This window comes from Meleagris gallopavo, chromosome 15 (genome assembly GCF_000146605.3).
Source record: "Meleagris gallopavo isolate NT-WF06-2002-E0010 breed Aviagen turkey brand Nicholas breeding stock chromosome 15, Turkey_5.1, whole genome shotgun sequence".
Classification (NCBI taxonomy): domain Eukaryota; kingdom Metazoa; phylum Chordata; class Aves; order Galliformes; family Phasianidae; genus Meleagris; species Meleagris gallopavo.
Window position 1 is genome coordinate 8,667,442 of NC_015025.2, and position 14,885 is coordinate 8,682,326.

General features: G+C 39.2%; 1 protein-coding gene across 1 annotated transcript in view; it reads left to right on the forward strand.

Annotated features, from left to right (window-relative positions):
* Window positions 1-14,885, forward strand: part of CPEB4 (cytoplasmic polyadenylation element binding protein 4) — a 37,085-nt gene that overhangs the window by 2,157 nt on the left and 20,043 nt on the right. Inside the window, exon 2 of the mRNA XM_010718963.2 lies at window positions 8,206-8,287. Coding sequence (XP_010717265.1) covers window positions 8,206-8,287 — 82 coding nt within the window. The remainder of the gene's footprint in view (window positions 1-8,205; window positions 8,288-14,885) is intronic.

A 14,885-nucleotide genomic window follows, 5' to 3' on the forward strand; every position in this document is an offset into this window, starting at 1 on the left:
TTTTTTTTTTTGTATGTGTGTTTCCACTTTTTGTGAAGTCCTTTTAAGTGGTTTTTGAAGACTATGAGTTCTTTAATGTGAAGTGGGTTGCTTTTAAAGGCCTTCAAATGAGGGCAAAAGTGAGAATTTTGAAATGATTGCACTGTTGTTAGCCATGGTGTGAGAAGCAGGGTGACCTACTTTAAAATAATTTGAAAGATTTTAGATAAGAAGCAATATGTCTCATGTTCTAAATCACCTGAGAGATATAAATACGTGTAATAATGACACTGTGGATTCAGACATAGCAGCATTCAGTACTCCTTAGTAAAGTGTTCAGTTTCTGTTTGACTTGCAGGGCCGGCCTATGCAGCCTTCAGACAACTGAGCAGCTGCTGGCAATAACTTTCCATTAGAGATCTTTCTTTCTGCTGCAGGGCTGGCTGGTTCAATATCAGGTACAGTCCATGTAAATTTAGAATGCAGAGTAGCACTTGATGTTAATATCAGGATTTGTAATTCATATAATGAACCTGTGTCCAGCAAACTGAATTTATACACTGAAGCCATTAGAAAAAGGGACACAGCTGGAGTCGGTCTTTTTTCAGCCTCACTGCAGCACGACTTGGCTCACAGTTTAATTCATTCTTTACCCTGACACGTAGCTGATGCACAGAGTGACAGAATGAGATTCAAGCGTGTCCTTGCTGCTGTGTGTAAGGCCCAAATGTATGTGCACCAATAGAAGCGTGCTTGTTTTGACATCAAGGAAATTTCAGCAAAGTGACAAAGTCAACCTTGACTTTTGGGTTGTGTTCCAACATAAAATATCTGACACGCTTATTTTGATCACAGTAAAGAAATAATTTTTGTGTGGCCTGTTGGTATCTGTTTACATGAATGCTGAAATGAAGCTGTACATGTCAAGACCAAGTCTGACACTTCTTCATGCCAAGAAAAGGAAAAGTGTTGGAGTGAAGTGCTTTCCAGTCTGTTACAATCGCTTCTGTGAAGAAGAGGGCAGGGCAGCAGAGCAGGACTTCATCACTGCAGACCTAGAAAGATGCTGATTAATTCTGAAGCCATCTTCACAGAATGGCAGAGTTGGAAGGGACCATAAGGATTATGAGTCTCCAACCCCCCTGCCACACGCAGGGCCACCAACCCCCCATTTAATACCAGACCAGGTTGCCTAGGGCCCCATCCAATCTGGCCTTGAACGCCTCTAGGGATGGGGCATCCACAACATCTCTGGGCAGCCTGTTCCACCACCTCACCACTTATAACTTTTATTTTGTGTGCAAACCTTCAGCTCCTTTGATCACTTTGTGCTCTTTTGAATTTTTGAATCACTGGAAACAAATGATGTAAAATTTGACCTTTGTCTTTTCTTTTTCTGGATTATTCTCATTCGTGTGCCTGACTCAAAGCAGAAATAAGGAGTTGTGCTTATTGTACATTTGTGTTCATGCATACATACATTGATGAGAACTATCCTCGATGCAATCATGTACTGGTCAAGGCTATTTTGTTACTGGAATCTTCTTGGATTCCTATTTAGGAAATAATTGAAAGCTGTCTTTGCTGCAGCAACATAATGGGGTAATTTGATACAACTAACCCTTTCATTCAATATTTATGTTTTGCTGCTTAAATCATTAACAAGTGTTGCTGCAGCCTAGTGAGAATGAGTTTCTTTAGAAAGCTAGCTGTAAACCAGCACTTGCAGATACTTGGGGATCTGTTATTTTTTCCAAAGCTTGTCTTCACCCTGAATCTCGGGGAAGCACAGAGGTCTATGTTTAGATGCAAATCTTAGGGTAGCCAAGCAGAAGTGCTAATTTCCAATTTGGAGAGGACGCCATGGCATAATGTCCCCAAAACAGTGTGAACTGTTGCTCACTTGAAAAACATCTGACTTCTGTTTTGAAATGGGCATTCCAAACAACGCAGATAGAAGGAAAATCCCATGTTGATCTACTTGATAATCTTACAGTTTGGTGGTAGCTTGCTTGGTATTTGAGAGCTGGTATAAAGCACCGTGTTGTTTGTTGTCTGTATTCTTTATTTGGAATTCTGTCTCGTTACACTTCAGAAGTGACACATCTGTAGGAACCTCGTGTTGCAGAGATGGAACTTGAAGCGAGGTCAGAGAAGACTACTACCAAATGTGTTAATGAAATTAAGTTTTGATATTGTGTTTTAACCGCTGGGCAGCCTTCCCCCTTCAAAGATCTTTTGAAAAGAGAAAAGCCATTGTTCTTTGTGTGTTCATTTGAAAAGGAAATGGTGTCCAAATGAAAAAACGGTTCCTGAATAATAAAAAATAGTTGCGTGTTTTTGGGCACAGCAGTTTTCCCTGGGAATTAATACATGAAAATGTTTTCAGCTGTGACTGTTGCATCTTAACAAAGTACTGATTTTTAAAATTATTCCTTCTATTTCCCTCCTCACAGCTCTCGCAGACTAAATGTTCAGTAATTGCATTTTGCTGCAGCATCGCCCTCAGGATTGTTTTGGCTTTCCTTTTGCTGTGTGCTTGCACTTCCTCATGAGAGTGGAACATCCTGCCTGTTACGCAATGCATAAATCTTGCTTTGATAGGCGCTTCCAGGTTTCCAGATCTCATCTTCCAGTGTGCGGGGATGTTTTTTAAATTGGTCTTTGAAGGCGAGTTAAGCAATAGCGTTCAACTTTCCATACAAAATAATTTAGAATAATTTGTGTTTCTTCCCAGAAACTCGAGCTTGACAATAAATGCTCATTTCAAAGAATTTCGTGCTGGAGAGCACTTCATCATATCCACTTGTTCAAAACTGTTTTTTCCTTTCTTCTAAAGTGGCTGATTTCCAGGTACATAACCCTTTCCAAATCTATTGAGGGGCTGTGCCAGAGGGACTTTCTCTTCCTTCAGGCTGATATGGAATGTTTGAGAAAACACATACGTGATTACAGACTGTGTTTTAATTCTGAGCTATACGTCATGGTTTGTTTGCCCATAGAAATGGGTTGATTTAAGAAGTGCATTAAAACAAATACCCAGGAATTTGGAATAAAAAAAAAACCCTCTTGAATACATTTGCCAATCTTTCTTCTTGAAGGAACTTTGCAAGTAAATTTCTTTACCATGCCTCTTTCATATTTGCTCTTTGTAGTTGAGGGGCCTTTCCATAAATCACGATGGCTGGTTGCGCAAAATGAGGCTGCAGCTTTTGCAGAGCTTTGTCAGATTTTATTCTCCCTTGTAGCGGCAGCAACGATTCTGAAAGATTTCAATCTATCATTTTGAAATAGGGTAAATATTCAAAGTTGAATTTTTAAATGTCAGTTCCCCCGTTTTTCAATGAGACCATCAGCTGTGTAGTAATTAGTGTTTTGTGTGCAGTTCCCCACAGCTATTGGTTTGTGGAATTAGAAGCGCTCTAATGTGGTACGACATGCACAAGTTAAGTGCCGTGGAAGTTAACGCTCTTCTTGCTTTATAAACTTACTACTGACGTTAATATCTCGGCTTTGGCCCTCCTGTGCGTTTTTGACCTCAGGGTTTCTTTTTAAAGGAGCTTTTGATAGAAGCTATTTGAATTATGTTTGTATTTTCCAAAGATTAAAAGGAGTACTCTTATTAAGCGTTTTGCTTTGAAAATCAATTGCGTACTTAGCAGCACAGCACAAAGGCTGAGAACACAAGATATTGTGGATTATATTTTATAGAAGGCACATTAAAAGACTTAATATATGGCTAACATAGAGTCAGACGTGTTACTAGAAGTTTTTATGAGGGTCTATGATTTTTGATGGTTAAATCGGGTTTGACAAACCCTCCTCAAAACGCTCCTCTTTGGCGTCACTTCTTCAGCATTTTCTTATGGTTCCCTGGTGAAGCTATAAAGGATGAGCAGGGCAGCGCACAGCAACATCCTTTCAGGAAAAACCTGTTTATTCAAAGCCTGTAATTCGCTGCCTTCTGGATGAGGAGCTGGAATACAGCATTTGCAGGGTGCTGGGAAGGAGGAGAAGCTTATCCAGGAGTATAATCAAGTCCAAATTTGTTTTGCAATTAATAGAGAAATGTGGAACCTGTATGAGTACTACAATTTACCTCTCCCCACGCATCTTACTTTGCCTCAGATTCAGGCTTTTTAATTGTGGGAAATAGGTACGAGGTTTCAGAAGGTTTTAAGCTTCCTGTGCTATAATGAGGGTTGCAAATGTAGTTTTAAGTTTTCTAATTTCTGCAAGTATTCTGGTTTCACAAAGCTTTAAATAAAATGAAGCCTCAGCTTTATAGCTGAGCCTACCTCATAAATCCTGCTAAGTCACCTTCAATAAATTGCTTAACTCAGTGCCAGGTTTTGCACTGTTATTGATTCCTCAGTCTTCAGAGAAATTGCAATTTATAAAATCAGGTACAGCCTTGGCTATCAGCAGGAGCTCAGAACTTGCCGTGCTTTACCTGTTGGACACTTAGGGGTCTTAGCATTGGCAGGCTCATCCTGGGAAGTGCTGAATGGAAAACTCTCATCATCTTCAGTCTGAATTGCTCAGGAGATCAGAGTACTGTGGTGCAGATTAATTGTAATGGGTCTGCACTTTACTAGTAAAGTTAGACTTACATTTTTTTGATGTGTAAGAGAGATTAGGTATGGGATTTGTGAGTGCCAAGCATGATCTTCTTGTGCATCAAACATTCACATTTAATTTCTTTTATGTAGGAGCATATCCTATCCATTTGTACATGCTTGGTACCACTGTCACTTTTTATTTTTTGAATGAAATGTCTTTGGACTTGAAAAAATAAAAATGGAATAGGAGTGGAGAGACCACTGTTGTCACAGAGACAAGGTACTTTGCCCTGTGTGATCCCACGGCAAAATTGTGACTTGGAAGTGCTGGGTTCAACTGCCTGTGCTTTAGCAATGAGACTTAGTATGAACACCCTACTACTTATGAATGCTTTCTAGACAGTAGGAGAAGCAGGATCCTTTTTATTTTTCTGTAGATATAATTGGCCAGGATTTAGTTCAAAACTGTTGTGTTTGCTGCTGTTGAATGCTGATAGTCCCAGTAGCTCGCAGCCCGACCTGCTAGCTGTCACCTCATCTGTATTTTGTGAAAACAATGCCACTTTCTCAGAATGATGTTTAACAAATATCTTTACAAACGTTAGGTGACATTTAAAGTACAGTCATATATTAAGACTTCAAGTTGTGTGGTTTTTGGTTTTTTTTTTCATGGTCTCGTGTTCAATCTGGTCATTTTACTTCTTTTCTGATTTCCCAGGGGTAAACACATGTCCTTTGAGTCCTCTGAGAAAACAGAATTTTAGATGCACTAAACCAAACCTGTATAAAGCCAAGTTCTTTTGATCAATCTATGTAACTAATACCAGGTTGTAGTTAACTTCCTTTATCAGTGAAGTGTATATTCTCTGCTTGATTCCAGGGTAGTTGTTACCTGTATATAAATAAGTAAATCAGGATACAGTAAGCAGTCCAGCTCCATGGAGAGCACTGTGACTTTGTGAATCGGCCCAATAAAAGCACCGCTGTGTTGTTACTCATTCTTATTACGTGAGGCTTCTTAAGAAAACTTCACTTTTCCCTACGGAGTACTGAGTGTGACTGAAGTGCTTTGCAGCTTGTAGTTAGAATTGTTCTTTCCCATGCTTCATTTCCAGCCTATGGTCAATATCTCAATTGTGACAACTTTCTGATGTTTCAGAATTAAATGCACAATCACACATTTATTTGGCAATAAGGCCACTACCACTAACCTGTCTTCAGTTTGAATTTCCCGATATATTAGATAAACTATATATGCAAATTATGCACATAATTCAGATGTAATATCTGTTCCTGATAGAATGGCAGAGTTCATGCTACGTATTCAAAGAGGTCTCCCTTCAGGAGTACAGCCAAGCACCATGTAGCACTTGTAGTGGTTCTTACTGCTCAAATTCTCTGTTCTCAGCATTGAGCAGTGTTGGCCAATTGCAAAAGGTCCCTCTGTTACTGTAGCTCAATCCAACATAACAGGTTAGAGACAGGAGGCTTTCTTAGTGCAGCACATGAGAAGTTGCTCAACTTTGGTTTTCCCTTCATCTCAGCCAACTGAAATTTAAGTTTTAATGGACCTGAAACTATTGAGGTTCTGCTCTCTGTGAGCTAAGAGTTGTAGAACTGTTATTGGATGGAGCTGAGGTTCATCCCATAGACAGAGACACAGTGCAGTGCAAAAGCTGGAATGGAAAAATGAGCACCACCTGAGTGATACAGAGTTTTCAGAAAGTGCTCCCATCTGTAGCTTAGGCTGTTTTTGTCACTTTAGGAACACGGCTGGAAATATAGAGACTGTCTTCCAGTACCCACCCCTGAGCAGCTGGATCCCGGTGGGTTCAGGATGCAGACCCAGGAACTTTTACTCAATCTTCATAAGTTATTTTAGTGCAACTGAAGTTTGAAATAGGTAGGAACTAGTAATGTATGAACTAAACCAATGAACTAAACAATGCTACCAAAGCAAGAAACCAGCTGGAAGTGTGAAACTAAAGAATCCAAATGCCTGCAATGCTTCCTCTAAGGTACACGGATGAGCAAGGAAGTAAATACTGTATAGAGAGGGGGCAGTGCTATGCTTTTCATAGCAAAATTGATTTGGGGCTTGACTAATACAACAAATGGTTCCTAACTCTGATCTCTCTAATGCTATTTGAAATGCAGTACAATGGAGTGGAAATACTTCACCGGTTCTGCGTCAGTAATCGACTGTTCTGAGGAAATGAAAAATGAAGAAAGTCTAGTTGGAAAACAGAATTTTTTTTAGCAGTCGGAATATAACTTTGTTGGAAATGGATCAGGATTCTAAGAGCTAATGGATTCCTGCTTCTAACATAGTATTAAGTGTTTCAAGTCCAAGATGACTGATTGTTGTCTGATAGAAAGAATGGCTCGCAGCGCTGTCGATTTCTGCTTTAGCACCTCATTACTGGAAGTAGGGACGTTGTGGCATTCTGTCCTGCACCAGAGGTGCAATTTCCTTTTGAATTCACTCATTTAGGTGTGATCAATTCTGGATCTGTTTGCACTGGAGAAATTTCAGCTTTACAGCTGGAGTTAGGGAGAAAAAATATATTTTCACTGCAGTAATAGCAGTAGTTGTAGAGAAGCAGATCAGACCCAGTGTGCGTTGAGTTACCTTCTTATTTGAATGGATACCTTCCATGCTTGATCTCTGTTCAGAGATGAATCCCTTAAAACATGGATGAAATAAAACCTTTAGAACTGATGTTAGAGTTACTAGACTCAGACAAACTAAATGTGAGGTTGATTTATATGTAAAATGGGTAATGGAGAGGTAAATGATTTGGGGAGGAGATTTTTTGCTTCCATTAGTGACCTTTTATCACTTTCAGTTTGGCTAACCCGAGTTTGAAAATGAAAAGAATGCAGTGCCAGGATATTTTGTGTTGTCTTATGTTATTATAGCACCAGATTTGCAAGATATGGAATTTGTTGTCTTAGCTGGGGAAGTCTGAGGTGTATCTGTGTTAAACGGTGGCTTTGGCTGATACGAAGGAGAAATATTTGGGAAGTATACTTCAGTTGGGTTGATGTAATGAAATGGTAAGGTGCAAGAGACACCTTGCCTCGTGTTTTCTGAATCCTTCAATTTTAGTAGTGCTTGGAATATTGAACTTGTGATTTTGGGGACTTTAAAAATAGAGCTAAGTTGTCACCTAGCAAACCAGACTGCAGCAGCGCTGCTACCTGTGTGAAATGCTTTATAATTGTGCAGAATCAGCAGTGATTATGCAGAATTAGACTGTTTATCAGGGTGGTAATTTAGGTGAGAGGAATTCTGTGTGTCATTCCATGAATTCAAATTTTCTTTAGTTCAGGCTGCAATACCTGTTTTATGACTTCTTGCCATTCTGTCTCCTGGGAGCTGATCTTTACTTCCTGACTGTGAACTCAAATTATTTTTAACATAGTTTATCTGTATAGCAAGGAACACAAACTAAATATTGGAGTTCTTAAACAAGTGATTGGTTATTATATATCAGATTCATATTCCCTGTATTCATATTCTAATACCTTGTTCTCTGTATTAGACTGACTTTAGTGGTGTATAAGCACATGCTATAGAATAAAACAGAAGATTTTATGTTACAGGTGGCTTTTTGTTTTAACACTGTGTTGCCTAAACTGTCTTTGTATTTGCTTGCAGGATCGCACAAGGACTTTTGACATGCATTCACTGGAGAATTCGCTGATTGACATAATGAGAGCCGAAAATGATTCACTGAAAGGTAAATTTAGAAGTAAATAATTGGGAAGATGTGCTTGCTTAGGATAAAAAGCTGCAGTTTTGGTTAGGAAAAAGTAAAGTTCTACTGTGCACCCTGGTGCATGTAGGTCAGCTCAGGTAGGCCTGCTGTTTCAGCTGTGCCTTGATGAAGCTACTGCAGCACATGGATGCTGGTTATGTTTTGTCTTTGCATAAAACAATGCGAAACGCAAACATAAACCAATCTTTTGTGTAAGTTGCCAGTGTTGTTTTTAATAGATACGATGTGTGCAGCCTGTAGAAATGATCAGCTTACAAATCTTAAGCAGATTGGTGAAACATAGCTATCAGCTCTATAGTATTTTCCTGCTTGAAGTCATAGCTCTTTCAGTCCTGAGGAAGAATGAGTTTTAGGTATGTCATTGGGAGAACAGAGTATTTCTGACTTTTTGTTTTATTTTAAAAAGCTCTTTACCTTCCTATTTTTCTCTTTATTTTTGTCACCTTAATTGCAGAATGTTTTTACATTGGGAAAAGGGAAGGGGGCAGGTTGAACCAACTTGCAGTTTGGACTTAACTATTATGTTTTTATTTTTGGCAAGCATAATCTTTCTTTGAAATTACAATTGACAAAGTACTCAAAACATTGTCTACACACTTGATTGAAGCCTGATTAGAAACTACCTATGGGATGGATTCAGAAGTGTAGTTTCTTATTCTGTACAATGAGTAATCTGTGTCAGTTTGAGAGTTAATCATGTAAGTGAAAGTAGGCAATCTTTTTTTTATGCTCATTATCCAAGAATTCAGTTTTGTAACCAGTCATGAGACCACTAAGAAACAAAGCTAGACCTGTGGCTTCTAAAAGTAAATTTCTTTAGATACCAAGGCTTGTGGTGTTAATGAAATATGACTTGTTCTAGTGGTGATTCTTTCTCAGATGACCAACCTTTGATTAATTGGCACTAGCTTGTTTCTTGCATTCTCCATAGTCTGATGATGAGAAACACCAATAAATACACTTTCCTATTGAAATGACAAGGGGAGCTTGGTGTGGATATAAACTAATAACAAACAGATTCACAGAAAATAAAAATAAATTCCCACCTTATGTGGTGGGAGCAGGCTTTCATTAATTACAGATAGTAACAGCTTTTGTTTGTTTAGTATGCAGTCTGTTAAATGGCATCATCATATGCCTCAGCATTGTATACTAAACCAAGAATAGGGTGCTCTTTCTTGACAGCAGCACCTGGGATTTGCTGTGAGACCTTATCTTCATAGGCAGGCCCAACCCAAGTTTTAGCTGCTCAGATCTGGCAACACAGCAACACAAAGTGACATAACCGGAGGGAAATAAAATTTCTCTTAAAAATCGAATTAATAAAGTCAGATTGGTATGTATTTGTATTCAGCAACTAGATAAGGATGGTTCTGTAGAGTAGTGTGATATTTTGTTCGAATGCTTTGAAAGGATTATTTGCAACTGTAATCTTTGGGTGTTTTTTGAGTGCTTCCCATGCTATAAGAGTGATGGAATAAGTGTGTCAGTGAAGAACACATATAATTCTGATACACATTCATTCCTGCTTGAAATTGTTAATCTCCTTTGCAGAGTCACCTGTGTTTTGTGTTGAGTTTTGTAGGCATTGCATCATGCTGATCAGAACAGAGTGGTATCAATCTGTTTGTGTTCTGGATGTTTCTTCCTGAGTTCTTTATACATTTTTATGTTTCATAATTAATAGGTGTAAAGCATAAGGGAAAAAAAGCCGCAAAATGGAGAAGAAGAGTTCAAGTATTCCCATGTGAAATACTTGGTTGTTGTGAAGTCTCTTCATTTTTTTTCAAGGATTTTCACAGCACATGTGTTAAGCTTGCTTGTACTCAAAAGTGCAGAATGTTGAACTTGGCAGCTGCTTATCTGCTGCAGCAGACCTGATGCAGAAATAAATTTGCTGTAATATACTTAGAAATGGATCTTTATTCAAACTAGGACCTCCCATGGTGTGGTAATGCTGTAGTGATCATCTGTAAGCAGGGTGGGATTTCTAAGGAGAAGAAATACCTTTAGCTAAATCAAGTGTTAGAACTGGAAAAAAATTACACCTTGCCAGTGCAAAGTGCATTTCAACTCTGAAGAAGGGTTCACATGTTTTTTTTTTTCCTATCAATATCTGTTGGTGAGATTGTCTTAATACAGGTTCTTCTGTTTTCTTTTTCTTGCCTTTATTTAAACTGATTGAAGGGAATCTAAGAACTTTCGATCTGGAATTCCTAAAATATTGTGAGTTATGGGTGTCAGTTCAAAATCTCGCACTCCATTTCAAATACCTGCAGTTAGATTATCAGTTTCATAGGAAGATTTTCATTATTTATTTTAAATGAGCTAATTTGTGCGTGCAATGCTTTTAAACTGAGGTTGGATACTCTCAAAAGGGAAAAGCTTCTGGGTTTGAGATTTAAAAATAGCCTGGACAAGACACTAATAACACATGCTGCAGAGAGCAATCTCAGAATGGCATGGAAATAATTTAGATGATCTAATAGGTCTCTCTGCTATCTTCCAAGTCCTTGAGAGGCTGTAATGTTGACTTAATGTGAGTTTAGTACACAGCGCTAACGCCAGCCTCTTATATATTGTAGTGGAGTTCCAGAGAGAGAAAATGTTAAAATATACCTTCGCAACAAGAGTATGGACAAGACAGGAGATACCAATCAGTTTGGAACCCACTCTTTCTATCTTTAAAAGCTGTGTTCAAAGCATCAGGTTTTGGGTTTTGAGGTCCTGCAAAATGAATAAACAGGAATTCTTCAAAGTTGAACCAAGTCCATTCACAGCATGTTGTACTTCTTGACTGAGGTGGTTAGCCATGCTTTCAGTTTGTTTAGGAGCCTTATAGTCATGTTATTGCCTTGTCTCACTATACAAAGTAGTGCCAGCTGTGTGAAGTTCAAAGGTGAATCTTAACTACCGCTGCTGACTGTATTCGGCCTTCCCATTTAGCACTTCTGATAGGCCTCTCACCGTTTCTTTTCCTCATTCTGATGTATATTTTTTACCCCTGCGTGAATCCTCTTCCTTTGCGGAGCAGCTGCCATTTCAATATGTTATTTTTATCCACACAAGTGAGCGTGCTGCATTCTGCACAGCCAGTGACAATCTGCAGAAGCCTTTCCCCGGAGACTAATTGCATCTTCTCCGCTGTGCATTCGGCCTTCGTGTGCTGAGCCTGGGATCCGGAGCCTCATTTTTTGAATCTGGCTCTTCCAGATGGCAATTTGAGCATTACTGTAATAGTAGTAGGTTGACTAAATATTTCCTTGTTAAGTGACACTGAAATGTCTTTAAATACTTTACAGCAGCAGACTGCTTTATTTCTGAAATACCCTATGGTTCAGCTTAGGGTGGAAGGCTTTTTGCCTGCAAATTGCACGGGCTGAAATTGAAGCAGACCAGCACATCTGCTTATGGCACTGCGCAGCTCTCTAAAATTTGGGTGTGAATAGTTCGTTATCCGTATGAATGCTGCATGGTAAAAAAAAAACAAACGTAAGTATGCACAAAAAGAAGTGTTTCAGAGGTAGGGCAAGGTCAGAGTCTGCATACAGACACCAGCAGAGTGAGTCAGCCAGCAGCTCTGCATTTTAGGGGTGCCAGAATGATGACAACTGGCACCATTTGGGGTTTTTCTGACTGAGCTGGTATAAACCCAATTGTATATTCAAAGAAGTCATCAGCACCTTAGTATTGATCTGAAAAACTATTTCAGCTGTAAAGAAAGTACGTGGGGATTCCATAGTGAACCTTAAAAAGTGTTCTTTGATCAAAAGGAGGAAAATTGTTTTGACAGCATTTTTGGAGTGCTGGAGAAGATGAACTAGATGTTTCTTTTCTAGCTGTATGGATTATGTAACACATTCATATTGAGTAAAATGGGCCATTTCTTTTCCTGTATGAACCAGAAAATGAGTGAGAATATGGCCCAATTTTTGCTAAGGGCTCAATAAGAAAAACTGTGATTCTTTGTAGACAAGTGGGCCTTTATGTTTGCAGACAAACTGAGCTTTAACTGAGGTTTGGAATATAAAATAATAGATCGCTTTTTTTAAACATCTTTAAGTTTTTGTAGCAATGAGTAAAGCTTTAATTTGGTGGCCGAGGTGAAACTTTCTTCCCTCTTGTTGTTGTGTGCAGTTACACAATCAGGAGCGGTGTGGAACTGGATGATGTTAAGGTCCCTTCCAACCCAAATCATTCTCTTTATTGAGCCCTGGAAGTCAGAGGCCTCTGGCAGAGCATACATCTGCAGCCCGATGCTGCAGGTGTCCTCGTGGCCTCTGTGAGTGTCCTGTCCAGGGCAGATGTTGTGGTCTCCCCTTAGGCTGCAGAGCAGCATCAGCACTTGTGTGCCTGCTGTCTTTATCAAAGGATCATTCACTTGCAACATTGATGCACCCAACTTACAGTAAATTGTGCAAAAACTTCCTCTCTGCTGCTTCTGGCACCAGCAGGGCTTGCTGTAATGGTCTTTAGGACTTGGATATTATTTTTTTTTGCGTGGGATCTTCCTGAATTTCACCTCTTATGCTGTAACCAGGAAAAGCTGACAGCACTTTCAGACTGAGATGCATATTAGTTAAGGGTAAAACCAATTGTGACGTTGTTTCAAGGTACTGCTGAACTGGATCTAATAGCAATAACCCACACCCTGTGCTGACAGAATTGTGGTGGGGAAACTGTGTGGTTGTTTACCATCAGCAGCTCCTGTTGCTGTTCTAGCCACACTTCTCAGCTGGCTTAGAACAGAAGTACCATAAGAGCTTTATTTATATATCTGCTGTTCATAATTGTCAATGGCAATATTCAGTAGTTTAACTTTTTAGTCTGTTGCTGTGCTTTTCCCTCAGCTCCTCTCACATGTTGGTTGAAACACTTTGCTGAGCTGTTCAGAGTGCACGAAAGCCCTCAGCTAGGAACAGTGAAAGCCCCCTGACAGTGGGAATTCCCAGCTCTGCCATTAGCCACTGAGCTCAGTTGGAAGGGACCTATAAGGATCATTGAGTCCAACTGCTGTTGCTGCCTTCTTTATTCTTTGCTATAAATCTGCGTTGTACCACAAATACTACAAAAATGCCAAGGCAGGGGTGCAGTATTTCAGGTGATGTATTGTAAACATTTTTAGCAATCGTCCAAAATTATTAGGAAATGATCAGAAACATTTGTTTCCAGTTATAGGAAATAGCTGTTGGAAGAGCTGAATTACTGTTTACATTAAATTAATTCCTCTGGATTTATTGACACCCTTAATTTTAAGTGTTTAAAGTAGCCTGTTGGTGATGGCACTGCTCAGAGGGAAATACTTGAGGAGTACTTGAAAATGAATTTGCCTCTCATAACCTTTGCATTTCTGTAGAAGTACAGGATTTGATGATGCAGATGTCAAAGAATGACACGTTTATACTTCTGTAGGATTTTGGGTGAAGTTACTCAGCTAAGCAGGAATAACACCTCGATGTGTGCTGCCATCGAGCAAAGAGCAGAGGGTATTAATGTAACCACCCTTTGAGACCAGGAAATTCCTTCCCCTGCCATCACAGAGCAGTACAAATATCCCAGGGTTTTCTGATCTTGGTCCAGCTTTGAAATCAATGTGAAGATTCCTGTTAACTTCATTAGGGTATGAGCTCTGTGTTTTTATTTTCTCCGGTCTTGAAACATTTCTCATAGGCTTCTGGCCATGTGGTCCCATCTCCAGAGTCTGCATGGAAAATTAAATAAAATACATTTCATACTCCTTACAGAAGATATTTTCTAACGATGTACATGCTGCAAGTGCAGGCAGTTCCTGATGTTTAAAATACTACAAAGCAACAACAATACTGCTAGAGTATTTAGAGTTGAAACCACTGACTTGATCTTGACAGGTGTTAAAGCCAACAAAGTTGTCCTGAATACCAGACCCACAGCCTTGCTAATCTGGTTAAGATCTTTTCTAAAGTTTTCTTGGATTCTGTTTTACATTTTTATTTTTATTTTTTTAAGTTTAGTCCCCCTTACCCTTTTTTTTTTTTTTAAAGTGTTTTTAATCTTTTGCTTTGTTTCAGCGTTACTGTCCACCAAATGTTTTTTTCTTTTCTGAATCGTTGCTTTGATAATCTCTGGTCATTCTAGATCATCTTCAAAGAAGCCTTTAATTTGGAGCTGTGTTCCATGAGTAGTCTCTGTTCATGGCTTTAGAAGACAGAGCTCTCCCTGCCCCTCCCAGACTGATGGAAATAGCTCTCCTTCGTCTTTTTGCTCACTTTGTTCGGCTTTTTTCCTTGATGTTGAATCGTTTGTTCTTTGAATCCTTTATTAGCCACATTTTGCATGCTCGCTACCATGTTTATCAGGACAGAATTGCAGGAAAGGAGCAGAATGAAAGGGCTGATGTGCTTTTCTTAAACCTGAGCAACAAGAAGAAATGAGAGATTTAATGAAAAGGAGGATGAGCTTTGAAAAATGAAAGCAGATCAGACTTAGGTATAAATGGGACAAGAGTTTGTGTAACAGCACTGCATTACCTTGCTGTGGTTTGTTACTAGAACTCTTCTGGTGAAGGCAGTCAAGTGGCACT